This window comes from Protopterus annectens, chromosome 12.part0 (genome assembly GCF_019279795.1).
Source record: "Protopterus annectens isolate FY-2018-M chromosome 12.part0, PAN1.0, whole genome shotgun sequence".
Taxonomy (NCBI): domain Eukaryota; kingdom Metazoa; phylum Chordata; order Ceratodontiformes; family Protopteridae; genus Protopterus; species Protopterus annectens.
Genome location: NC_056746.1, coordinates 338,702,522 through 338,729,823, shown reverse-complemented (window position 1 = coordinate 338,729,823; position 27,302 = coordinate 338,702,522). Strand labels below are relative to the sequence as shown.

At 41.6% G+C, this 27,302-nt stretch overlaps 1 protein-coding gene across 1 annotated transcript in view; it reads left to right on the top strand.

Annotated features, from left to right (window-relative positions):
- Positions 1–27,302, top strand: part of PARN (poly(A)-specific ribonuclease) — a 1,015,251-nt gene that overhangs the window by 547,529 nt on the left and 440,420 nt on the right. The window contains exon 18 of the mRNA XM_044088915.1: positions 15,931–15,986. Coding sequence (XP_043944850.1) covers positions 15,931–15,986 — 56 coding nt within the window. The remainder of the gene's footprint in view (positions 1–15,930; positions 15,987–27,302) is intronic.

Genomic DNA, 27,302 nt, shown 5'->3' with positions numbered 1-27,302 from the left:
TGGGGCCCCTTTTCCCCCATTTTACTAATTCTATGTGCAAGACTGCATATGAGGAAACTACAATGGTATCTAAAAAGCCTATTGTGTCAACATTCTCAGCATCTAGAATCAGTGTTTCCTGTCATACCTTGTTTACAGATACAGTTCCTTTGGTGGGCAGAGGCATGCCGCCGAAACAAGGGACTGATATTCACTCTACCCACTGCTTCCCAAACCCTAACAGACGCATCAGACTATGCATGGGGGGCTCACTTGGCAGGGCAGTGCATTCGGGGCAAATGGAACCCAAGTCAAATGCACCTGCATATCAATCAAAAAGAAATGTTAGCTGTACAGTATGCTTTGACAGCCTTCAAGGACCACATTCTTCCAGGACAATTATTGGTAAAGATGGACAACACCACTTTTTTTGTGGTACAGAAACAAGCAGGGGGCAACCCACTCATACCCAGGAAAGCTAAATACACTGGCAGACGACCTAAGCAGAAATCTCATGGAACCACAAGAGTGGAAACTGGAACCAAAGATATTCAGCATGTTGAGAAACAAATTGGGGATCCCAGAGATAGACCTGTTTGCCTCCCCCCTGTACTACCATTTGGACAAATTCTGCACAAGGACTCCCCACAAACAAGCTTGAAATGTGGATGGCCCTGTCCTTCACCTGGATAAATTTATCAGTTTATGCCTTTCCCCCTCTGCCTCTCCTCTCCAAGGTGCTACTAAAGATCAAACAGGACAAACCAAGGAGAATACTGAATACCACCAGACTGGCCACACCAACACTGATACCCCCTCCTGCGTATTGTGTCACTTATAGCACCTGCCCCAGACTCTGCTCTGCTGTCTCAGCAGGAGGGCCAGATTCTGCACCCACAGCTTTAAACCCTGAACCTCGCAGCCTGGCTTATTACCTGATCTCTCTGTTCCCACCCTTCAGTAAGCACGTGATGGATGTCATTCTGGAGGCAAGGAGGCCTAGTACTAGAAAATCATATGCTGAAAAATGGAAAAGATTCTGTTCCTGGAGCCAAACTCAGGGGATGGGCACAGCAGTGCCCAATTTACCTCAGATTATTCAATACGTAAGTTAGGTGCTTCACAAGGGCCTTTCCTTTTCCTCCGTCAAAATTCACGCCTCAGCCATTTCAGCTCATTACAATACAGAACCACCCCTCTTCTCATCCACTGCTGAAGGAATTCCTCAGAGGGGCCAGAAACTTATGACCACCGAGGAGAGCCCCTACTCCAGCCTGGGAGCTTAACTTTGTATTGGAAATGCTCACTCTACCTCCCTTCGACCCAGCTGCAAATGCAGAATTGAAATTCCTTTCTTGGAAAACAGCCTTTCTTCTGGCCATCACTTCAGCAAGAAGGGTGTCTGAATTGCAGGCCCTTATGGCTGTGGAGCCTTTCATCATATTTCATGTGGACACGGTGTCCCTTAGGACCAATCCCTCCTTCATCCCCAAGGTGGTATCCATTGTGGCCCTTAATCAGTTCATTCATTTACCAACCTTCATTTCTAATCCACAGAACAAAGGGGAACGAATACTGCACTCCTTGGTAGTGCACAGACAACTTAGATTTTACTTGGACAGGACGAAACCTCTCAGGAAATATGAACAGCTGCTGTTTGCATTTTCTGCAGTAGGAGAGGGGAAGGCTGTTTCAAGCAAACTATTTCTAAATGGATAGGCCATTGCATTCTTTTCTGATATAAGCACCATGTAAAGTCTACCTCGCAGGGGTTAAGACCACATTCAACTAGGGCTGCATCTACCTCTACAGCCTTTCTCAGAGGTGTTACTACCAGGGACATCCTAGAAGCTGCTACCTGGAGTTCTGTGCATACCTTCACCAAGCATTACCACTTGCCAATTTTTTCTAAATCCAGAGCTGGATTTGCCACTGCAGTCTGGCAGGGCCTTTTAGCTGGTCCAAATGCTATCTAAATTGCCTCCTCCCATCCTTAGCTTTGGGAATGTACCCAAATGTGATGACTGCAACAGTGAAATACGAAGAACATAGTATGGTTGTGTACACTTACCATAAATGTAGATGTTCGAGTGTATTCACTGTTTTAGTCCTGGTTACCCTCCCTCCAGCCCCTTGACTTCTATTGACTATACTTCTATTCTTGTTTACTATGCTTAAAGCTTTCTGGTATATTTGCTTTTTGTTGGAGGTGTAACCTTGTATATAATTGTTTCCCATTATGGGGGCACCTGACATCTGGGGCAAGAAAAACTTGATAAAATGGTGTTGGCTGCATGTTTTATACCCCTGACTACCTGACGTCATGGAAGATGAGACAGCAACAGACGCAGGACCCAAGCCTTTGATTATCAGGCTGACTGTGGGCTACTGCAAGCAGGTAACCCAAATGTGATGACTGCAACAGTGAATACACTCGAACATCTACATTTATGTTAAGTGTACACAACTGTACTTTTTTGCTTGGCTAGAGTTTTCATTTGTTTTTACTGATTGTTTTTCTGTGTGACCTTCTCACTCTGTTTTAGTGTGTTAGTTGGAATATTTTGCAGTCACCCTAATGGTAATGGACATCAGCTGGATATAACAGCCCTTTTTTTCTTATGCTTAGTCAAACACTTTGCTTGTGCTGTGCTGATGAGGTTATAACAAGGCTAAAATATGCATAACCACAGCTAGTTGGGTTTGGCTTTATTGGCCTTAAATTGTCCATTGAAACGACTTAGAAAGAAATAAGTCATGGGCATTCAGAATCTGATGTTCATAAGGGTCATTTGCATATATCCCATGTGCCTCTGATACAAGAGGTTTGAGAGGCCACTTAGTGGAAGTTCTAGTTTGGCTGGAGTTTTCATATGTTGGGGATCGAGGAATTTGCCCTTTCCCCATTGTAGTGCAGTCTGAATTTGATGCATATTTAAGTAGCAGGGTGTGTGGGGGGGGGCACACTAGGGCTTGTCTCTATTCCAAAACACTGGTTTAGTGTTTCAATCTTGTGCAAGTCGAACTTTGTCTTTCAACTTTTTGTGGTTAGTGATGTGTGGTTCGATGTATCAGCACATTGACAAATAGTTATGCTGCCCTTGTAGGCTTAACATAGATTGCCATGCATCAGTCTGTAAGAGACCAAGTACAGGGATAGGGCTTTGAGACAGTCATCATTAGACTTACTTCCCTGTATTCTGTTTGTGAGGAACCTCTGTGGTCTCTCTAGCTGTTAAAATTACCTGGTTAGCTACATGACAAGGGGTGCATTGTACACTGACTTGTCTGATGAGAGCAGAGCACAGTGGAGCAATAACCTGCTTGGAACTGGAGGCCATGTCCTTAAAAGTTGTGCAGCGTAGAATGATTTGCTCACCATTGTAGACAACAGATGCAGTTTTCTTCATCCAAGCCTTTGTTGTGTTTCAAACTACTAAGTCTCTCATGTCATTTCTCAGTCTTGAAAGTTTAAGTACTAATCAACTACTATACCATCCTCTCATTTAACCATGTCTATCTGCAGTACTTTGTCTTTCCACCTCAACTTGATCTTTGCCTTCAAAGTACTCAATTTTATTTGCTATCGTAATTCAATATATGTTTATCCAGTATATGCCACTGTAAGTTCAATCACAATATTGCAGGAACTGAATTATGTTCATTTACTTAGTTGCTGTTTAAGCCTGTTTCTCTACTGCAGTTGTTATCCTGTGAGATTTTTATGCTTTGTGTTAGCATTCAAAAATCACCAACGTGGCTAGTAATCCAAAAAACGATGCAATAGGTGAAACAATAAAGCCACAGAGGAGGGTCAGGCGAGAAATTTTAATGATAATTTTAAAACTGAATCTGCTTCCAACACGTCAGCATATATAAACGTTCCAAGTTACGTTTTCATCTGTATGTTACTTCATCAGATGTGGGCTCATTGTAAATCAACAGACTTACAAGTCAAACCCTTGCTGTCATAATTTAATTAATAGACCAATAAAAAACATTAAAACCCCTTTCAAATGTTACAGTAAACATTCATTGAAAAAGTTCATTAAAAAGTTCATAAAAAATATATATGTAAATCTCAATAAAATGTTAAATATTTACATGTGTACATTATACAAAATACTAAAACTCTAAATAAATTTATTGTTTTTCAAAACTTATAATGACAGGTTCCTATTTCAGTGAATTTTTTCATGTGTCTTTTTTTATTGACTCCATCTTCTGGACAGTATGATGAATTGCACTTGAATATTGTTTAAAAAAAGCATGAATGTTTAAAAAATAAAACTACATATTTTGTTTCCTTAAAATACCCATATATGGTAGTGTAATGGTATAAACATATTACCCACATTTTGAATCAAAGGGTTTTAAATTATTTATAACAAAATTGAAATACATTTGCAGAATATTGAATATAAAATGTGTGCAGACAATATTATATAGAAAAATTAATATATTGATTGCGAATATGGGGCAGAGGGAGGAAATATAAAGAAATTTTCTATAAAAATCTCATAATTTAGCTGCTCTTAATTTAAGAACCGAGGCAACAGAAATATATTCATTCAAACCTGGCCATTTATTTGCGGATGCTGTTTTAAAATTTCTCGCCTGACCCTCCTCTGTGGCTTTATTGTTTCACTTATTGCATTGTTTTTTGGATTTGTGTTAACATTGTCATACCATTGCATAATTTTATGTAGAGCTTTTCTCCCTGGACCTCCATCAGCGCACTGTAGGGACCCATTCATCCCTTTTAGAATGAGAGGCAAGGTCCATTTGGTTCCCAAACAGATAGAGTACCTTGTGGTCTCTTTGTTGTCTGATTGGATAGGGGCCTAATAGCACATTTGCTCCCCTCAGAGACAAAAGTCAAGTGCCAGTAGTGAGACAGCACTCTACCCAAATTTGAGGTTTTCCAGCAACTCAAGCTTATTCATGTGTGTGTAGTCACAGGGACATGGTTTCAGAGCAATAAAAACACTCCCTCTGTTCCTGGGTATAGTGTCATGTTTTCAGACCTACTGGCATTGTGGTGAAGTATCTGTATTTAAGAATATCATCACCTCACAACATGCTCCTGTGGTCACACATTTGAATTGCTAGAATTACAAATTACTATAACAGACTAATGGATTTCTTCACTTTCTTAAATCCACACGTCTGAATTTTCTGAAGTTTTTTCTGAGTTTGAATTATACTATCAGTTACTCTGTATTACTCTTTGATGTATCAACTGTTGTAAGAGTGCATATGAAGTGCCTTGCTCCTCTGATAGTCTGCTGCATCTGCAAGGTGTTCACATTTTTTATTTAGATGACTGGCCTTTCTTTACGGTGTTTCTTTTTTTCTTCTTACAGGATAAATTACATCTATATCTAGATCTATTCCTGAGTTTTTCTACTTAGACTACTGTCTCAGCAAGGGAATTCCTCATGATTCTCTGTCTCACTGAATCTGTGATTCTCATGATACTTATTGCAAGATTCCACATTACTGAAATCTTATGTACTTGTTGTTTGTTTGGTCGTAACATCTTCATCTCTTGGCAATTCAGTTTCCGGATTTTCGAAGAGGGAAATGTTTTTCTGGTGGCTCCTAATTTTCCAAAATCCATGTCTCCCATACTGCTTTTTAGCTCCAAGTCAGTCTGTCACTATAGATGCCTCTGACTTTGGGGGAGCAATGTCTATGGGGATAAAAGTGTAAGGTCTTTGACTTACAAAAACACACAAATATAATTGTTGGGATGTTGACATTATAAATGTTTCTAACTATCTTTTGTTTCCGGGGACCCTTTCAAATGTTTAGGCAGCATCACAGTAATGCATTACATAAACAAGCAAGGGGGAATCCACTTCTTAACCTCTGCAGACTAGCCATGGTAACTTGGGATATAGCCTTTCATCACAGTCTTACTCTACAGGCATTTTGCATACCATCAGAGCAAATTATCTGGCAGACAGACTGAGTAGGACCAGAACAGCCCCGGCCAAATGAAAATTGCCAGGGTATCTTCTACGACTTGATCCATTTGTTGTGACTACCTCTAAGAAACGTTTTACTTCCACTCTTTAGCTATTAGTTGATAATTCTATTTCTGGTCCTCATCCTTGAAGGCCTGGAAGATCGATGTCCCTTCCTTTGAAAAGATTTCTCTATATGCTTTTCCACTCTTTTCCAATAATATTCTGGATCATTTTGAAGATGTAGAAAGACTCTCAAAAGATCACTAGTGACTCCCATTTGGCCCAGGCAACAGTAGAGCTCCTCCTATATCACTATTGCACTATTCTTTAACAAAGGGATTCCCTGCCAAGGGTAGCCCAATGTCCAGCCAGTATACCAAAGCCTTATGATTTTATAGCTGTTATGTCACATGTATGCTTCTCATTCAAGGTGTAGGGCATAAAGCTGACATATTGGCGTACATAACCTCAGAAATTCTTTGCTGCCAGACAACTCCATCATTAATCGTCGGTCTGAACTCTCCTCCTTTTTTCAAATAAGTGCCCTGTTGGGGTGTCTTCTTATCTTTTTCTTTTTCAGTTTTGAGAGTTTACATGTCATTCAGAAAGGAAATGTACCATTGTGGGAGGCAGATTTCTTGTAAGGATCATCACAAGCAGTGTCTTGTCTCTTTGGATGCTACTCAGTACCACATCTAGTGTTCCATCTGCCAAGCATTTAACCCTAAGACCCTGTCTAGTCATCTCTCCTACTTGTCCATTTACCAGGTGAACCAACATCTTAAGTTGTTGGTGCAGGGTGCTGTAGCAGAATCTTCCTGTCCCAAAGGTCAGCCTGATTCAGCTACTGTCCTGCCTCCCCCAGATGCCTCTGTGAAGGCTGGTGAAAGCCTAGAGGTTCATCCGGTTGTTATGTCTGATTCCTATGCCACAACCCTGTCGGAGGCCAGCATGGATCTGACTTCTCACATGTCCTCTGAGGCTCTGCAGGTATTTGCTGTGGATGTTGAGGGGAACTGCTGATTATTTCAGAGGGACCAAAGGAGATACCACAGATACTTGTCTGGGAGGAGATTTGTACTACATTGGTTGAGTGTAGGCAAGGATCTGAATCTTCTAGGGTGCTTAGGGCAGACATCCCTCAAAAGGCAAAGCAAAAAAAAAATCATGTTTCCCCTGCTGCGAAATATCCTCTGTGTGAATGGCAGGATTTTACCCAGAAGTTTAATTCACTGATGGCTTTAAAACCACCCCAGTGAGTTGTCATCTACCCCACTCAAGAGTCCCAGAAAGCTGGACTCCTCTGAAGAGGATTAGTATTCTGGGGAAGAGTCTTTGGCATATTCTTCTCATATCCCTTCTCCCATGGATTATGGCTCTGAGGAGGATTCTGTTAACCCACAATCTACCTTGGAAGAACTGCCCTTTGGGGATACTATTTCTTTTATGATGGAATATTTTAAATGGTATTTTCTCTGCTTTCTGACATTCAAAAGCATTATAATGAGTGCCTTCAGATAGTCCCCTAAGCCCCGTCCTGTATCTCCAGTCTTGGTTGCTCTTCTGGATACCTTTTCAGCAGCCTCTGGCTCCAGATTCTCAACCTTCAGCCCCTAAGAAACCTGATAGATTGCAAGTTCCTCTGCAAATGTCCTCCTGCTGACCCTTCTGTAGTGTCTCTCTCTTCTGACAAACCCTCTAAACTTCTGCTTTCTACTAAACTACGTCCCTCAGACAAAGAGCAATGGAACAGCTAAGCAAAAAGGTATATTCTTGCTTGCCACCTTGTCCTTTCAGGCTATTAATCACCAGACCCTTTTGACCAGGTATGTTTTAGCTCTTCTTTTTCATGCTTCCCAGGCTATCTCAGACCTCCCTGATTCTGAAGGGAAGACCTTGTTCTTTTCTTTACTGGGCTGTACTTCTCAGGTAGCTTGCCCCTCTCTTAAATGTAGTTATGCTGCAACTAATGCCTCCTGTAGGGCTGCTGCTTTTGGTTCTCTTTTGAGATGTTATTCTTGGCTTTGTCTCCAGCCTTTGCCTAATGATATTAAGAGCAGATTGTTGGATGTTCCTTTTGACAATAAGGACCTATTTGGTTCTTTGGCTGCTGAACTTTTTAAGTCTCTTCAAGACAAAGGTATGGCCTTGCAGGAACTGAAGCATATTTTTTGTTTCTCCTATTCCTAAGTTCCAGATAAATTATCCATCAAAATCTGCCTTTGTTCGCAGATGGCCTTGCCCTCCTCCCAGAAGGGTTCTAGGTGGGTTTCTTCTGCTAAGTCTACACTAAGTCCTTCTCAGAAACTTCCTTTTCAAGACAAGTCAGGTTCTATCTGACTGGTTACTGCCCCTTTTCTTGAGTCGGGTTCCTTTATCACTTCGTCTTTCCCTGTTCCTTCTCAGTTGGTTGAGTCACTCAAGACTCTTGGTTCTGTCCATTATCTGTCAGGGACACTTCATGGTATGGAAATCCCTTCTACGTTTTGTGGGCATCCCTCAAACTCCTCAGGAACAGCTTCCTTTCTTCCCAGAACTATTTCATGGTCTTTTGGCACAAGACAACATTTAAGCTGTGCCCCCTTCCCAGGAGGGGAAGAGGTTTTATTCCAAAATGTTTCTAGTTTTCAGGAAGGAAGGCATCTGGAGACCCATTCTGGACCTTTCTCAACTCAACACCTTTCTGAAGGTCCCTTTCTTTTGGATGTTATCCCTTCAAATTCTATTTCCTGCTCTTCTTCCTGAGGCTTTCTTGATCTCCTTGAATTTCAGAGATGCTTATCTTCCCATTTTTATTTATATTTTATTGACATTTGTTAACTGGGTTAGTCCAGCTAGGCCAGGAGCCCATTTTCAGTGGAGACCCTAAGGAGAAAAGCTCCAGTTGCAGACAATTTACAGCATATGAAAAAATGCACACTCCAAGGTAGTAAAATTAAAAATACAGAAGATCAAGAAATGTAGAGTAAGATGCATACACATAATAAATAAGTAGCAATGTGCAAAATATACAGCAAATTGAGCTTTCAATTGTGAGAGATTGGGTTCACCAGATAAATTCCTAGTAGGCTAATAAGTGATTGGCAGAGACTAATACATATATACGTGTGGTAGGAATGAAGTACAAGAATGTGGTAAAGTTAGGTAGGGTCCTGACAGGGGCAATTCTTGGTATTAAGTATGTGAAGTTTGAGTTCTTTTTTTATAGTGTAATTGGTGGGTAATGGAGCAAATGTGTGTAGGGAGTTTGTTCCAAGCTTGGGCCACAGTGCATTTATATAGTAGTTTGCCTACATTTTTCTTTGGTTGGTAAATATCTAGGAGTTGCTGGTTTGAGGTGTGGAGGGTCCAAGGGGGTATATAGGTGGATACCAAGGAGGAGAGAGCTGGGCAGAAAGATGGTTTGTATAATATAGTGCATGTTTGAAACTGTGATAGAAGTTGTTGGGGGGAGTTCAAGCCAAGGGAGAGAGTGGACTGCAAGGCAGTGGTGCGAGTTATAAGGAAAGTTGGTGATACATGTAGCTATTGTGTGGTATGTTTGGAGTTTAGACAAGGTTGTGGACTGAATGTTAGGACTGGGGCAGCATAGAGAAGGGAGGGGAGGAGAAGATCCTGTGCCAGGGAGAGTCTAGCATTGGAAGTTAGAAGTTTTTTGTTACGATAAAGCAAGCCAAGTTTCTGGTGAGTTTTTTTATGCTTTGGAGTATATGTAAGTTCAATTTAAGTTCATCATCAATGATGGCACCTAGGAGCTTTGTGTGGGGTTCAGGTTGTATGATGGTGTTATTGGAGGATGTGATAACAAAGGTGGATTTATGATAGAGAGAGAACGGGGAGAAAAAGCAAGAGTTTTTTTGGGGGGGGCTTAAGATGAGTAGATTATCAGACAGCCACTTTTCAATGTATAGAAAGGTCTCTTGGTTTAGAGTATAGAGTTCAGAGGTATTGCTGGAGATGGAGATGAGTCGAGTCATCCACATATTGAATTAGGGAGGACTGTTTGCAGGATGTGTGAAGTTCATTAGTGAAAATGTTAAACAGGAGGGGACCCCAGATGGAACCTTGGGGTACACCAGATGGGACTGGAATGGAGAGTGAGCAGGAAGAAAGCCATCTGACAGATTGTTGACTACAAGAGAGGTAGCTAGAATACCAGGTTAGGGAGGCAGCAGATAGGTTGAGATTAGCTAGTTTAGATAGAAGTATAGGGTGACAGACAGTGTCGAAAGCATTGTAGAGGTCAAGGAAGAGACAGGGTGTGAGTTGGTTATCACGGGCCTCAGAGACAGTATGAGTAAATAAGAGTGCAGTTGCTGTGCTGTGGTTTGGTCGGAAACCATGTTGTTGGATTAAGAAGGTTTTCTTGGAGGAGATAATTGAGAAGCTGTATATGAATGCATTTTCTGAGTATTTTAGGGAGAGGGGAAAGGATGGTGATGGGTCTATAGTTAAATCGGTCAGTTGTGTTCCCTGTTTGTGCAGGGGGATGGTGAAGAAGGATTTCCAAATGAAAGGCACTGTAGCTTCTTGAATGGATCTATTGATTAGTAGGGATACATGGTAGGCTATGGATTGAGCAGCTAGTTTGAGGAAGATAGGAGGGAGATTATCTGTGGAGGGAGAGCAGAGTTTAAGCTCCAGTAGAAGTGATTTAATGTAGGAAGTAGGAACAGGTTGAAACGAGAAAAAGTTTTTGTTGAGTGGGTTGGAAGGGGTAGGGGGAGCAGTTTTGCTGGAGTTTGGAGGGTTTTAGTTTTTGGACTGTGTCAATGAAGTGTTTATTGAGGAAGGTAGTGGTTTCTAGACTAGTTTTATTTGGGAAAGGTGAGTGGTTGGAAGGGCAACCTGGACAAAGAATTTTTTTTTAGGGTAGACCAAAATGTGCATGGGTTGGATTTGCTATCGATTTGGGGAAAGTTATAGTGGGATTTCTTTTGTCATTATTGATTTGTTTTTTGACAAGATTCCACAGTTCTTTGTAGTTTTGTAGCAGGGGTAGTTCTTTTGTTTTAACCCAGGCTTTCCAAGCACATCCCAGTTCATTCCTTTTTCAGGAATTTTGAGTTTTCCCTCTCTTCATTGCATTTTCAGTTCTCTGCTTTGCCCTTTGGCCTTTCTACTCTCTCAAGGGTATTCACGAAATGCCTCACTCCTGTGATTGCCTTTTGCAAGAAGGGAAAGGTTCAAATATTTCCTTATCTGGATGACTTGCTCACTTAGGCTTCTTCCCCCGGGATCTTGCTTCAGCACTTCCAGTATACTGTTTATTGTAAAATCCAGGCTTTGGAACAGAAATCAGTCCTGATTGCTTCTCAAGATCATGTGTTTCTCTTTTGCAGGCTCTCAACCATTCATATGTTGGCTTCCCAGCCTCTTCCAAAGGCTCTTTCTTGAATCACTTTTTTAATCCCTTCTTCCTTTGGTTTCAGTTACAGCCGGGGAATTTCTCAGGCAATAGGATTCATGGCCTCCACTATTCCTATGCTACCTCTAGCCAGACTTTAGGAACCTCTGTAATTTTCTCATATAAAGTCAATATGGCTCCAGCACTGTCATCCATTAGAATTTCTAGTTCCTCCTCATCTGTGCCTCAAACTCGAGCATCAGTGGTGGATTCATCAGCTGTCTCTCAACCCAGCACTTCCTATTTAGCCCCCTGTCCCCGCTCAGGATCTTTTTTTAGATGCCTCAGACACAGGTTGGGGAGCCTGTTTTGGTTCTGTCATAAACCAATGTCTCTGACCTTCTCATCAGAGGTCAGACCTCATCGTCAAGGAGGTGAGAGCTCTCCTTTTTTATCTTCAGACCTTTTATTCCCTTTTTCTTCCAAGCCCTCTCAAAATCTTCACAATCAATGCTACAGTGATGTGGTATATCAACAAGCAAGGGAGATCTAGCTGTCCAGTATCAGGTGATTCTTCAGGCTGTATACATTTCTTCAGAGCAGAATATAGTGGCAGACTTTCTGAACAGGTGCAAAACACAGGCTTCCAAATGGATGCTTCAGAGATGTGTTTCTGGACATTGTCCGTTGGTGGAGTACTCCTCAGGTAGATCTTTTTGCCTCCCCTTTGAGCAGACAGCTTCCTTTTTTTGCATCAGAGTCCCAAGTTGTCTCACATGTCATAGGTTCATAGGTAGGTAATAGGCTATTGGCCCTAGGGCCTATATAAGCCTAGCCAAATGGTACCCTGGCTTTTGCCACCCAAGAAAATTATTTTCCTGTGCCCCTGTCAAGCAGAGCCACAGACGTGATCCCCCAGGGTGAATTTCCTATCTCCCATTCAATCATCTAGATTTTTCTTGAATGCTAATGAGGAGCTTTGTTTGATATAGATAGGTAGTTTGTTCCAGAGTATGGGAAGTCTCTGGGACAGGAATCTATCCCTCCAGCATGTTCTGCTTATTGTGGTGACGAGGTTTAGGTCCCTAGAGCGTGTAGCTTGGAGGAGGGATTGGGATTTCTTTACGTGGAGCATGTCCAACAGCTCTGGGTTTGGCATAGCTTTGTATGTTAGGCAGAGATCGCCTCTGAGTAGGCGATATGCGACAGAGTAAAGCTGCAGTTTTTTGAGACTTAGGGCATCTGTTTGAGGCCAGTAATCCTCTTTGTGAGGTATTTCTGTGGCCTTTCCAGTTGTAGATTTCTTGAGGTACATACCGAAAGGGGCGTTGTACTCTATAATGGGTCTGAGTGATGAGTAGAGGTCTGATTGTTCCTCTGACAAGATTTGACATGAAAAAATTCTAGTGGTACCTGAGGAATGGGTAGTGTCAGTATGCCCACTCCCTGCAGTGCCTCATTCCCCCTGCTTTTGTATAAAAAAGGAGCTCTTATAGTAGAATGCAACAGGGCAAAACAAATTCCCTGAGTCCCATTCAACCTAAGGTCACGTATCCATTGATTCACTGCAAACTCATTAGATATGGCTTGGAGTGCATGCAGGAGCTGTGAGGATTCATTGAACGTGGAACAAACCTCAGAGTAAAAAACATCACTGTCAAAGAGGTGATGGTTGTAATGTTGGCCAGAATAGTTTCCAAGCAAGTCCAAATCTGTATAACATAACAGAGAGCACTGCAGTGATATTGTACATCAAGAAGAGAGGGAAGCAGAGCTCGACTCTTATATATGCTGGCCTTGGATGCCTAGTATTTGGCCAGGGAGTAAAGCTTAACCATGAGGGCATCTTCTGTGTCTTCTCAGGAGAAGTCCTTGATAGTGACTTTGAGCAGAATAGATGGGGTAGTCATGAAGGGATGCTGAACAGGAATGTATTTTTCATTTTGGCCCTGGGGGGTTCTCAGAACTACATACTTTTGTTTTCCAGAAAACAAAGAACGAACCAGGGCATCACCATGAGGGCCCAGGGCAGCAGATGCCTTGTCCATAACCTGGACTGGTTTATCCTCTGAGCTGCTTTTCCTACCACCCTTTGAAGTACGACAGCACTTGTCCTCCATCCTACTAAGTCATGGTGAGGAAGGAGCATTTCCTTTTGCTTCAGCTTATGGACATCTTAACCAGTTACATTAGTTCATCCATATGATCCAACTTGAAATCACTAAAGCTGTATACTTGCTGTCCTAAGGGGGTCTAGGTAACCAAATACAAGAAAGTGATACCTAGCAAAGTTGGAATGAAACTTGCTGTGGTATCAGAAAAAAGAACTAGACTGTAGCCAGTCTTCGTTTTCTTTGATCCTCAAGTATCTGCCAGGCCTTTATAAATCAGAACAGTCTTGTGCCTTACTTGAAAATGTGTGCCTGCCATCTCTGTCAGCATATCATGGGATTACCCATTTTAAGTAAAGTAGCTCCTTAAAAGGGTTTTATACATGAGGCTCCAAAAGAAAGTAATCTGTACTCTGAGAGACCTCAGTTGTGCTCTAGAAAAGTTAACATTGATAACACAACCTTAACAAGGTCCATTTCTGAAGCATCTATTCCCTCAATCTGGAAAATCTCCTACTATCTCCGCTAGCCAAGATCTTGGGCAGCTGCATTCACAAACTACTAATTTCCCCCATCTTTCTCCATTGTTGAACAGTGGTTCTCAGAACTAAAGCGTGACCATTGATAACAAGCTCAAATTTGATACTCATGTTAGTCTGACCATCAAGTCAGTTAACAAGAAACTTGGGGGTCTATGTAGAATAAAGAACTTATGCATCCCCAGTATTCTCCTTCCTTAACAAGAGAACTCACAAACAATCTACAACCTATAACCACCATAGCCAGATTTTTAACAGGTATGCCTCTCGCACCCATCACTGCCAAAATCTAAGGACATTAATAAACATTGCCACCATATGAGCCAGCTTCTGTGGCATCCATCATACACTTTCCTTGGAAATTCTGTATATTTTTTTTACATCTGTTGGGAGGATATCAGAATTACAGGACCTTGTGCTCATGCAACCCTTTCTCATCTCCCACAAGGATATGATATTCCTCTGCACCAACTCCACCTTCAAGCCCATAGGGGTGACAGAATTCTTTCTGTAACAGGTTTTTAACCTTACTGTAGTGTGTCCTACCTGACAGATCAAGGGGAAAGGATTTTGGTCACCATGGACGTGCATAGGTAGGTGAGATTTTACTTGGGTCTTGGTGTTAATACAGAGGGTTAGGACTATGAGCTGTTAACTGTCTACTTCCTGTAGTCCAGCATGCGATTCCTTCACCCTCCATTACCTACTCTGACTCTGAACAAGTCATTTAACCAGACATTGCAGTGAGGCAGTTGAGAAATTGTGATAGGCTCTGTAATAGTCTCCAGCACATGCTAATTACCCCCGAACATAACCGCACTAAGGAAATTGGGTCATTAATTCATTATCTTTGCAAAAGTTTGGGAGGGCAGGCCTGGCTTACTGCATCTCCTTCTGTTCTTTCCATGGCGAGACTTTACTATGGCAAGAAGAGAGCACACTCCACAAAAGCAGCAGCTGTCACTATGGTCTTACTTAAGGGAATTGGCGCCTAGGCAGTCTTAAAGCAGCTGCTTGCTCATCTTTCCACACTTTCTCCAAACATGACTTGAATGTTACCTCTAGACCCAAGACAAGGTTTACCAGAACCATTCTACAAATACAACCAATACTTACTGAGGGCTAGCCCACCCACTAGTTCATAACTTTTGAAGCAATGGACAATATGATGAACAAAGCTTACCATAATTGTATATCTGACTGTGCTCACTGCCCCAGTAAAACTTCTCTTCATCCACCCTCTGTTTCATGCCTGTAGTTGCCCATGGCTGGAGTGTGTACTGTGGCACTAGTTCCTTCCCCTCCCCCCCTGTACTAGTACAGGTTGCCCTGTCTCATGTTTGCCTAGCATCTGGATAGAGAGCTTTGCAGGTATTTTGAATAGGCTGCCATTAGTGAGAGCATGTCACCCAGCAGATTAGTGCTATGGATTCTAACCAGATCCCCTGCTGATGGACAAGAAAGATGGCGATGTCAGACAGCTCTCTTGCACCGCAAGCATGCATTCATTCAGCCATTAACGTGCAGGAAGAAAAGCTCTGGAAGTTTTGCCTCCTGTGGCGAAAGGCCTAAGAGTTAGCACTACTACAGCAGTGAACACACACACAGATATCTGAAATTATAGAAAGTCCCTACACAGCCATATTTTCCTAATGCATATTGCATCTCCTTCTCTTATCCATCTCTCCATGAGTGTACATACTAGTAGTTCATATACTGCTCTCCTTGGAGTGGCTGTTCACCAATCTTTGCATACTACAAAGTGCTTCACCCTGTTCTTTGCTGCTTGATTTTATGCTGTTTGCTTTGATAAGTTTTTCATTAAATTTTGTAGGCAGGCAGCAGTACCCAAGAAAGGATTTTCTGATTGTATGATGTATGAATTCTGTAAAATGGGTGATCTTGCATATTTCAGTTGTAAATATGGGTGTTAAATTACAAGTAAATCGAATCTCCAACTACTTTTTTTTCTTTTGTAGACTTTTTCTCATGAGGGTTATGGACATCCCATATGTCAACCTGCAAGGACCAGACTGTGAGTATCCATTCAGGCATTTGGCCAAGAAATGTTATAGTTAATTACCAGTGTTTATCCCAGAGGTGCCACCAGAAATCCAAATAAATTCTGTAGCATCTAAAAAACTTCCATGTGAACTCTGAAATGTGTAAAGTTGAGTGTCCAGATTTTTTGTTCTTTGGAAGTCCATGACCCTCCTTAAGAAAATATTTTATTTCATTAACTTGCATAGTGTGTTTAGTAACATTTTTCCCATCTAGGGAATCTTTTGATTATTGCTTTTTAACAACAAAGGGTGATGATGGAAGACTGGTCTGTAGTCTGTCCCAGTATGTATAGCACTGACTGCTATTTAGTAGTGATCTTAACTTGAGATTATTGAAGGTTTGGTGTACAACAGTAAAAATGGTGAGTCTTGCTAATCGTAGAACCCTTTTGCCAAATCTGTGTGTCATGGACTAGTCAATAATATAGTCTTGGTTAGTTATTGTTGCAGTTAAGTATTAATGTTAAATTTAGCTGTTAGTTTTTTTTTTTTTTTTACTTCAGGAGTTTTTTTTTTACTTCAGGCACTCTTCCTTTACCTTGGAATTATTATATATAAGTAAAGTGGTGTGGAAGGGGTAAAGCCTCATGTAAGCCTGTTTTTCCACCCTTTGATAACTTGATTTTTCACATTAGAAAATCTTAAGTCATCAAGTGAAGATCCCTGTGGGAGATTTGTCCCTCTTGTCCCTCATGCATTCCTCCCCATCTGTCAAGAAGTCTTCTGACCGACAAGGGGAGAAGAGTCCAGGAAGCATTCTCTGGGCCATTCCTGTTCTACTGTTTCTTTGGCTCTGGCTCCAAAAATTTCAAATCGTCGTATTCAACCCCCCATCTCTGAGCTGATAGCTGTGGGAATCTGGATTCTCCCCAGAGCCCATTTCTCCAGGGCTGCATTCTCTCTCTCTTCTTACAGAAAAGAATCTTTCATAGGTCTTCCAGATCCCCATCCACAGCCTCTTCATTTCGGTCAGTTTAGTCTACCAGAAGCCATTTCAGAGTTGACATGGATAGGATGATGAAGTCCCTCAGGACCCAAATTAATTTGGGAGCTCTGGCCACTGTTGGACCCATGAACTCAAGTCCTTCCCTTCATTCCATTATTGCTGTCACCCCGTTCCTCCTCCTGGATTTGGTGAATGTGGACCATAGTGCTTCCCACGGCTTGTCCCCACATCAGAGCCAAAGACCTGGCCATCCCTGATCATACGTTCATAGGTAGTACTAGGCTAGCTGCCCTTGCAGGCCATTTTAAGCTTAGCCAGTTTCCTTTTTTGTGCTCGAAACAACCTATTCCATTTGGTTATAGATTGGCCTTTCCCATCCCATGGTCGATAATTATGTATTACCCTTAATAAGAATAATTGGAATCATGCCATAGATAATTTTAGGGGGGAGCCCATGCATGGGGATAAAACATTTAGGAGCTGCCTCTGTCGATTAGTTGTACAGGAGGCAGTCATGGGGTAAATTTTATGTTCATTATGTTTCCCATCCATAGATCTAAGTTGTGCTTGTAAATGGACAGGGAAGAACTTTGGTTTATGTGGATGGGGTGTCTGTTCCAAAGCAGCAGTCTCTTCTACAAAATATATCTCTGTCCCTCCAAACCATTCTGTTTGTTGCAGAAGAGGTTTGGATCCCTAGACTGATTATTTCTGATGCCATTTGACTTGCTGATGTGCAGTAAATCCATCAGTAATGGGTCAGACAATGTCTTCTATGCCAGATACATGTCACCTCTTAGCAGTGTGTAGGCTACAGAGTAATGTGACAGGACTTTGAGTCTGTCTTTGTTTTTAGTAAAGTATATTTGTGGACATTCCTGTTGTTGCATGTGTTTGTATGGATGCATGCTGAAGGATGCATTATGTTCATAATAAGGGGCGAGTAAAAAAGGGCGATGGCATCCTTAGATCTGGACACAATCCCTTTGTTTATAAGCTGTGTAATGTAGAAGGACTTTCTTACATGTTGGCTAAAAGTTGGGTCACTCTCCACATAAGTTTCCAAATCCTGAACAACTGGGTTAACTCTTAGGAGAGTGTTGTCAGAGTGGTAGTTGGCTTCCCAAAGTATATAATAATGCATTTTTTAGTATTTAATTTCAGACCATGATTTTGAAACCAGTTTTTGAGACAAACCTCACTGCAGGATGGATAAGTCATTTGGGGATTCAGTGACTGCAGCTAGCTTAGTCATCTATAACCATAGTCAGCCAGAGCCTTTTGATATTGGCTTTTACTTTAGAGAAGTAGATATCAAACAGGAGAGGTTCCAGCACAGAACCCTGGGGAACTCCACTTGTGACTGGTCTTTGTGGAGGTAACTTCCCCTGTTTTGATTATCTGCATCCTGTCTGTGAGCCTTTTGGCAATCCAGCATGTGACATAGGGGTTTATTCCTAGTTTATTTAGCTTTCTACTATGTCTGAGAGGGGAATTGTGTCAAAAGCTTTGGTCAGGTTGAGGTATGTGGTTTGTACCATTTTGTCTTCACCCATTGCTTTGGGGACTCTTTCAAAAAATACACCAGGTTAAGTAAGCGTGACCTGTCTTTAAAGAATCCAAACTGAGACTGGTCCTGTGTTTGGAGGATCCCTATGTCCTGATTGATAATTCCATGATAAGTCTTTCCATGGTGAGACTTATGGGTCTGTGGAAGGTCCTCCATTATGCAGGGGAAATGACTGTAGCTGTTTTCCATTTGCTTGTTATAAAACCTGTATGGAGGCTGAGATTGAACAGTGTTAGGGATCCAAGTGGCTCTGATCCGGAAGGAAATCTAAGCCAAAACATTGCTGCTGGATCCAGGGGGCAGTTGGGGGGAACAGGGTAGACTCCAGAGTTTTCAAAGCCCTCTCTTTCATCTAGATGCCTCAGCACTAGACATTTTGACATCTGCTTCGGAGCTTGGCTGAGATGGATACTAGTATCAGACTTTAGTGGCAGCTTCAGCTCAGTCTGCAGTGCTTTCAAGTTCCACTTCAGCATTCAAGGCAGTCAAGAGAGTGCTGTCCCTGTTTTATGAGTGGATTTCTCCTCTTGATGTGGCTGCATCTATCCCACATTGAATGTCGTTGTGTCCTGATCCTACTCATCATGTCCTGTCAGCATCGAGGCAGTCTGTCTTCAGGACTCCAATTCCTCTTCCATGTCCTCGCCAGAGCATGCTACTGTAAAGGTCCCTGAGAAGCATGCATGCAAGAGGAGGAAGGCATGTGGACTCCTCTTAGGAGTCATTACTTACAGACACAGGCTTTGAGGAGCAGGGGTCCTTCTGATCCCCTCTGGAATAGGTCTCATTCGGAGAGAGATCCTTGGAACTTCTGAAACAGAAGGGTGGGTGGTCCTCTGAAGCCCCCCTCCCAGAAGAAGTCTGTTTTTCTTGAAGCCTTTGGGTTCAGCCCAGCTTCTTCTTTGGTGGTTTCTCCTGACTAGATGGTTGAACTTTCTCAAAATTGGCACGGAAGGAGTCTGACATGGCTGAATTAATTCCATGCAAGCCAGATAAATTCTTAGTATCACCCCAGGACCACCCACATTGGAGCAAAGGTCCCACCATTGATTCCATGGTGGTGACAGTGGCCACCAAAAGCAGCTTACCAAAGAAAACTCTTCTTTCTACCCCCTTAATAGAGTCCAGGGCACTGGAAAGACTTGGGAATAGAGTATATGCTTCAGCAACTTTCGTACATAGGGTGCTGAGCTACCTCGCACATGTGACACTATTCCAGAGTTATTTGATGAAGGAACTTTCCAAATGTCTCTGTGTCCATCTCTGCAGAGACCAAGAATACTGTGGACTCGCAGCTGACCACCCTCCAGTCCTTTTCGGATGTGTCATTATGCCTGATTTCTTAAGCAAGTGAAGGTGCTTTGAGAACTGCAGGCACCAGCATAACTGTAAGATGAGATGCTTGGTTGCACTTGTGTGATTCTGCAGCGCACTTCAGGAAATCCGTTGTCAATACCCCTTATGATGGTTTCACACTTTAAGGGCCGAAAGTTTGACACCCTGTCCAGAAGTGAGCAAGATGAGAAAACCCTTTCTGCCATTGTAATAGTTCTCTTCCCCCCAGAGGTCTTTCTCCAGGAACCAAAAGGGAGCAAAGAAATTGTGGTTCCAAAAGTAACGAAAGGTTTTCTTCTGCATTTTCTGGGTATAGACTCATCTGGGGAAGAGGAGGGGAATTCTAATGGTGTAAGTCGCCCAGAGCAGAGGTAGCCCACAAAATCAAGCTTTCAGAGGGCCATGCTCTGGACTTAACAGTGCTTCTGAGCAGTTGTCCGACTGCCACACTCTGGTGGCAGTCGGGGGCACTTATCTCTGCATCCTAAGGCATGGATGTCCAACACCCAAGACATGAGTGCAGAAACCAGTGAAGCAGGAAGCATTTAATAAGTTGACATATGAAGGTACTTTGGAGCCTTCATTTGGAAACCAGCACAAAAGTTCAGTTGGAGCTATACAGCAAGGAAAAGAAGAGAAAACTGTGGCAACTCTGATGCAGTCTGTGCCATGGAGTGATAGGCCAGTGAGTTCCCATATGAAAGAGCAATGGATGACGCAGGAAGAAACTCGAGAACTTTTTATAGAATGCCCAAAGGAAATGGCAAACAAAGAATGTGCCCTCAGTTTAGAAGAAGATGATCTAAGAGGAGAGTTACTTGATTTAATAGAGATGGATAGACATATTAAGATCAGTGAAAGAAATAGACTGCAGAAGGTCAATAAAACCCAAGAAGTTAGAAGTTTGATAAAACAAATGAACACAGTAATTAGAACTGTCCATAGAAATTCATGAGATATAACAGAAGTAAATAGGATACATTACTGTACAGCCAAATTAATAACAGATAAAGTCCTACCACAAGAACACAGGGTAGTAAGGGAAGGGGCAAGGAAAATCGAATGCCATCATGGAAGTATCGAATAGAGAACACTATAAAGCAATTAAGACAAGAAGTGTCATTAGATTATAGAGGAAGGAACAGATCAACAAAAATACTCTAAGATGTGATAAAAGCAATGCACAGTAATATAATGATCAACATTTGTCATGCACTATTGCAAATAAACTAAAAACTTCAGCACAGGCAGAAAAACTTAGAAGATACACAGATAAATATAAAGGAAAAGTACAAAATCAACGATTTATTGATTACTCAGAACAGTTTTATAGAGAACTGGGAAACAAGGTAAAAGGAATTGAAAGACCACTAAAAAAAGAAGAAAAATATATATTTTGGAGACTTATTTATGAAGATCCTGTGGAACATGAAAATGCTATATGGATAGAAGAAGTAAAAGAAAGAATAAGAAGTACAGGATATGAAATGAGATGAAGTAACGGCTAGAGAGAGTGAAACAAAGTTAAGAAAAGCCTCTAACTGGAAAACCTCAGGCCCAGATTATGTACCTAACTTCTGGCTAAAAGTATTAACATCTTTACACGAAGATTTAGCCATGAGTAAGAAGTATTTATATATGCACCCTGAACAAACAGCAGTCTGGCTAACAGCAGGAGAAACAATGCTACTACTTAAGAGTGAACCTGCAAGCAACCCTAAAAATTATAGACCAATAACTTGCCTTCTGGCAACGTATAAACTTTACACTGGAATTGAAGCCGACAGAGTTTATAGTAATTTAGAAGAAAACTCCATTATGGCAATAAAACAAAAGGGTAATAAAAGAAAGTCATATGGAACAAAGGATCATTTGTTGTTAAAGTAATAGTGGAGAACTGTAAAAAGGGGAAGAATCGAAGTATGACATGGGTAGACTACAAAAAGCGTTTGATAGTATTCCACATTCATGGATAAGAGTGCTTAAAAATGTATGAGATTAGGACATGTGATGAAGTCCTAATAATAGGGACGAAAACACAATGGTGTTGTAGATGAATAGCGTTTGTGTTGTCAGTTCGTTTTTCTTCGTAATAAAGAAGGTGAACTACGCTTCGTGCTTTTTTGGTTCTCCAGCATCTCCTTTTTGGATTATTGGTCTTGGTTGAGATTGCTACCCGTTTTCATTTTATGAGATATACACCCTGCACTGATGAACTACATCACAGCGACCATGAAACAGTGCAGTTGAACCATGATATAGGACAAATTATTATTCCGGGAATAAAACGTCAAAGGGGGATATTCCAGGGTGACTGTCACCGCTGCTCTTTTGCTTTGCCCATAACCCATTAAGCTGTCTGGTTAACAGATTAGGTTATGGCTATAATTTGGATCCCAGAAAGTAACAGTGCAAAGACTTCTCATCTTCTCTTTGTCAATGATTTAAAACTATAGCTCATCAGATGAGGAACTGAAAGCACAACTGCAAGTAGTGAAAACTTTTTCAGATGATATAAGAATGTCATTTGGTCTTGATAAATGTGCAAAAGCAACCTTTAATGCAGAAAAACTGCAGCACCAAGAAAATATCAGTTTGGAGAAGAATGTGGTATTTATTTATTTATTTATTTACAGTTTGATGACCGGGGAGGTCCACTGGGCTCAGGGAGCCCATTTTCAGTGGAGGCCCGGGGAGAAAAGCTCCACATTACATTGTTTAGTTACATATACAATCATAGTAAAGAATACACAATTTCATTTCATGCTAGAGAACAGGAATAAATTCTTTGGTTACATAGTATCTAAATATTTAGGATGGCAGTGGTAACTTAATTGAGAGGGAGAATAAAGACTTAGAAGGAAAAGAGAAAAAAAGGTGGGATGGATTATTTATAATACGTACAATTATGTTATTTACAATATGTACATTTATGTTAGGTTAGCTTGTACTCAGAGTTAGTCAGGAGTTTAAGGGATGGACTGATTATTAAGCTAGGTGGGGAGAATGCAGTTGCAATGCTTGTTACAGGAAAGGTAGGAATGTAGCTGAGTTTTAAAGTTTTCAAAGTTGTCAAGTCCTTCGAGAGGAAGGAAGAGAATTCATTTTTTCGCTAAGGAAAAGGATAGAAGAAGCTGACCAGCAGGACGATTGGGTTTGCGGACAGTGATTAGGTTTTGGTGAGTAGATCTTAGAATTCTCCGAGGGGTGTAAGGTTGAAGGATGTTGGTTAGTGCTGGACACGTAGGTTGAAAAATTAGTCTGTGGGCTGTAGTAATTTGGAGATGGTCTAGGTGGTTGGAGAGTTCAAGCCAGTTTAACAAATGAAGGGCAGTACAATGATGGGAGGAGAATTTGGCTTTGGTTTTAAATTTAGAAATCTTATTATAACAGACTTCCAGTTTGGAGGAGAGAGAGGCGGATAAGTTTGTTAGTAGAGGAGCACCATACATTACTGAGGGGAGTAGATAGGTAGTGGCGAGAGTTTGGTGGAAGGAGAGAGAAAGTGGATGTTTCTATATAGCATACCAAGTTCTATATGGGTTTTCTTAATGTTTTGCTGGATGTGAGTGTCGAATTTTAGGTGTTCATCATAGTAACACCAAGTAGTTTAGCGAAGGGAACAACCTCTGTAGTAGAGTTGTTTTGGATAATAATTTGGAACGAGTTTTTATCAAGAGGGGAAGCTTTTGAGGGAGAGAATAATAGTATTTTGGATTTGTTGGCATTTAGCGAGAGGTGCTTTTGGAGCATCCAGTTTTCAGTGGTGGAGAAAGCAGTCTGGATCACTGTTTGAAGCTCTGAGAGGTTAGAGGTGCAGCAGGCTAAAGTTGAATCGTCTGCATATTGTACAATTTTGGTGTTGGGTATGACTTTGTGGAAATCATTAATAAAGATGTTGAATAGCATTGGACCGAGTATGGATCCCTGGGGTACCCCAGTGGGGATAGGAAGGAAGATTGAGGTGCCTTTCCCCCATTTCACAGCTTGAGACTTGTCAGAAAGGTAATTTGAGAACCAGGTTAAGGTATTCTGGGAGAGATTAAGGTTAGAAAGATGGTTCAAGAGATGGGAGTGGGAGATGGTATTGAATGCCTTGGCCAGATCTAGTAGAACTGTTGATACTATTTTTCCAGAGTCACAGGCAAGATTTATTGTGTCTAAGGAGGAGAGAAGGGCAGTGATAGTACTATGGCCAGGTCGGAAGCCATGTTGGGTTGGAGTGATTAGTTGGTGATTGGCTAGGAATGGCATAAGCTGAAGGTGGATGCATTTTTCCAGAAGTTTTGAGATTGGGGAGGATAGCTATGGGGCAGTAGTTAGAGATGCTATTGTTTTGCCTCCCTTTATGGAGAGGTAGAATAAAGGCAGCATGCCATAATTTGGGCACATAAGATTCCTGCACGGATCTATTGATCAAGATGTTAATGGGGAGAGCGATACTATCTGCAGCTATTTTTAGGAAGGAAGATGGGATATTGTCAGGGGCATTGTAGCATGGTTTTAATTTAGAGAGTAATTTTTTTATGTGGGAGGTTGAGATGGGTTTAAGTTCAAATATTGGAGGAGGATTGGGGCAGAGGATGGTGTAGTGGATGAGGAAGATTGGATAGGTTGAGGGGAAGAGTTATTGTTAGGGAAGGTCTTAGTCATTCTGCTATAGAGTTGGTGAAGAAGTTGAATAGAGAGGGTATTTCAGGATCAGATTTGCTGGTGTCAGGGCAGGGGTTGTTTTTGGTACCTGTGTTGAGAAGAGAATTAATGGAATTCCAGAAATGTTTGGGTTTTTTTGATTAGTTAGACTGGAGTTTGATATAGTAGGACTTTTTGTCTCTGATGATTTGTTTTTTAGTGAGATTGCGGAGTTGTTTATATTTAAGAAAAGTTTCTGGCTGCTTGTTTTGATGGTATGTTTTCCAGGATTTATCTCTCTCTAGCATAAGTTTTTTTGGTATCTTTGGTTAGCCATGGGGCGGTCTTGGTTTTTTACTCTTTGTTCTTGGTGGAGCTAGGGAGTTGTTGACGTTTAAGAAGGTTGAGTTGAAAAATTCTATGTCATTGTCTAGTGGAAGAGTTTTTAGGGGGTTCTAATTTGTTTAAGGGAGTCAGAGAAAGTAGTGGGGTTAAGGTTTGTGAGGTTACATGTGTGAATATATTGGTGTAGGTGAGGAGAGGAGTGGGTAGCTTGGTGTATGGAAGCCTGCAAGTGGTCTCCTATAGGGTCAGGTATAATGCCAGAGTTTAAGACTTTATTAGGATGGGTTACTAGGATCCAGTCTAGTGTGGTACCTGGGGGGTTTGTTTTGTTAGGCCTGGTAATGGAGTTAGTTGGGTATAGTTAAATAGATTGATGGATATGGTGGGATTAGAGTTGTTGATTGTATTCCAATCGATATTTACATCTCCAAGTATGAAGGTCTCTAGCTTAATATTGGTAGAGGTCCAGAGGAGAATTTCTTCAAGAGTAGTGGTGTTATTACCGGGGGGGATGTAGAGGGCAATAATACAAATTTATTTTTGGTAGGCCTATTACTAGTTCTGCATTGTTGAATGGAGGGATAGGATTGGGGTAGGGAGCGATGGATAGCAGGTTAGAGTAGATTAAGGCTACCCCACCCCCTTTTCTATTTAAGCGATCGTATCTGAAGGATTGGAATCCAGGAGGGAGGATTGATTTCAGAGTCACAAATGAGGTTTTAACCAGGTTTCTGAGATGGCTACAATGTCAGGTAGGTTGTAGTTTAGCCAAGCATGAAAGTGGGCTACTTTATTTCTTAGACTTTGGGCATTGATGGTGAATAATTTGAGGTATTTATGGTTGGTTTTATTGCTTGTGACAGGGAGATTGGGACTAGAGGAAGTATTTGGTCCAGGATTTGGGTGTATGTCCCCTGCTAAGCAGAAGTAGTTGAGGAAAGGTAGTAGTATTTTTATTTGGTCTTTAATAGTTGTGGACAGTAAAGTATTAGTTTAGATTTGTAGTATTTAATTGAACAGGGGAGTTTTATCCTGAAGTAGTGGAGCGGGTTGAGTTGAACTACAGAGGTGGATATGTTGTGGAAGTGTGTTTTAGTGGGATGAGGAAAGAGGTTGGGAGTGGGGGGGGGTAGGACAGGAAGGAGGGGTGGAGTTGGTTTTAGGAGTAGGAGGTAGCGTGGTATAAAGGGAGTAAGAATAAAATGCAGATAGATGGGGTGCGAAAGGTTTGAGGTAGAAGACAAGGCATGGTAGAGGAGTATATGTGTATATTAGCAGTATAAAACGAGTAGGGCAGATTGTATATGTGTATAGATGGAGTAGAAATAGATGTTTATAGGGATTGATGTGCAGGGTTGGAGGAGTTGTGATTGGCAGGTGGAGGTAGAGAGGGGAGGGGTTACAGAGTGGAGATGATTGGTTGGTTGAGAGAGGAAGGGGTTTAGAGTTGAAATAAATGTAGGAGTAGTGGGGCAGGTGAAAATTGGGATAGGGTAGGGGAGCGGAGTGAGCCCATAGGGTGAACGGAGCATGATTAGCTGGAGAGAATGGCTGAAAATAATCAGCCAGCTGTAGTTGAAACGTGGGATCTTAGGAGAAGTACAGGAACAGCAGAGGTGAGTCTAGGTTGGGGAGTGTGGGGGGAGAAAGGTAATAAAACAATGCACAAGTCAAAGCAGGCCAGTGGGGTAAATATGCTATGAGAGTGGGGGATTGCTTGGGAGAGAACAGAAAAATGATATGTGATCTTTACACTATAAGTGGTTGAGCAGTGCCACCTAGGGGCAAAATATATAAAATATAGCTTGGTGGGTAAGGGAATTAAGGAACAGAGGAAAGATTTCAAATAAGGCTAAGTCACAGTTAGGTACTAAACTTAATGTTACAGCAGTACCAGGACACTGACTCTTGTAGCTTACGAAAGCTAGGTTAGGCTGTAATAGGACTTGCGGGGGGGGGGGGGGGGGCAGAATAAACCAGAAAAAGTGGTGGATAACCAATAGTATAATGAAAAGGGCTGGCCCTGATTAGGGTGCAGTTGTTCTTGTGGGGAGGGGGAGGATCAGAGTAGACCAGAAAAGTGTGGTGGATAGCCAATAGTATTATGAAAAGGGTTGGCCCTGATTTCACAGATATGCAAGTCTACAGAAACAATAAGAAAAGGCAGTAGGTACTCTGACTTCCTTGTTTTGTATACCTTTCTTACTGAAGTAAAATAAGCCAATTTTACCAAGGAGATATGTGGAAATTAAGAAGACAAGAATTTATAAGAGAAAAGATTTAGTAGAAGTAGAAAAACAGCAGAGCATACAAATAGTACAGCATATAAAGACAGATTGCAGTTAGAAGTACATAATGCGGGGGGGGGGGGACAGCTAATGTACAGCTAATGTCCTGAAACAATCAGTAAAATTGGTAAGTAATTTGGACTTGCTTGTTTTGCATATCTTTCTTTTGAAA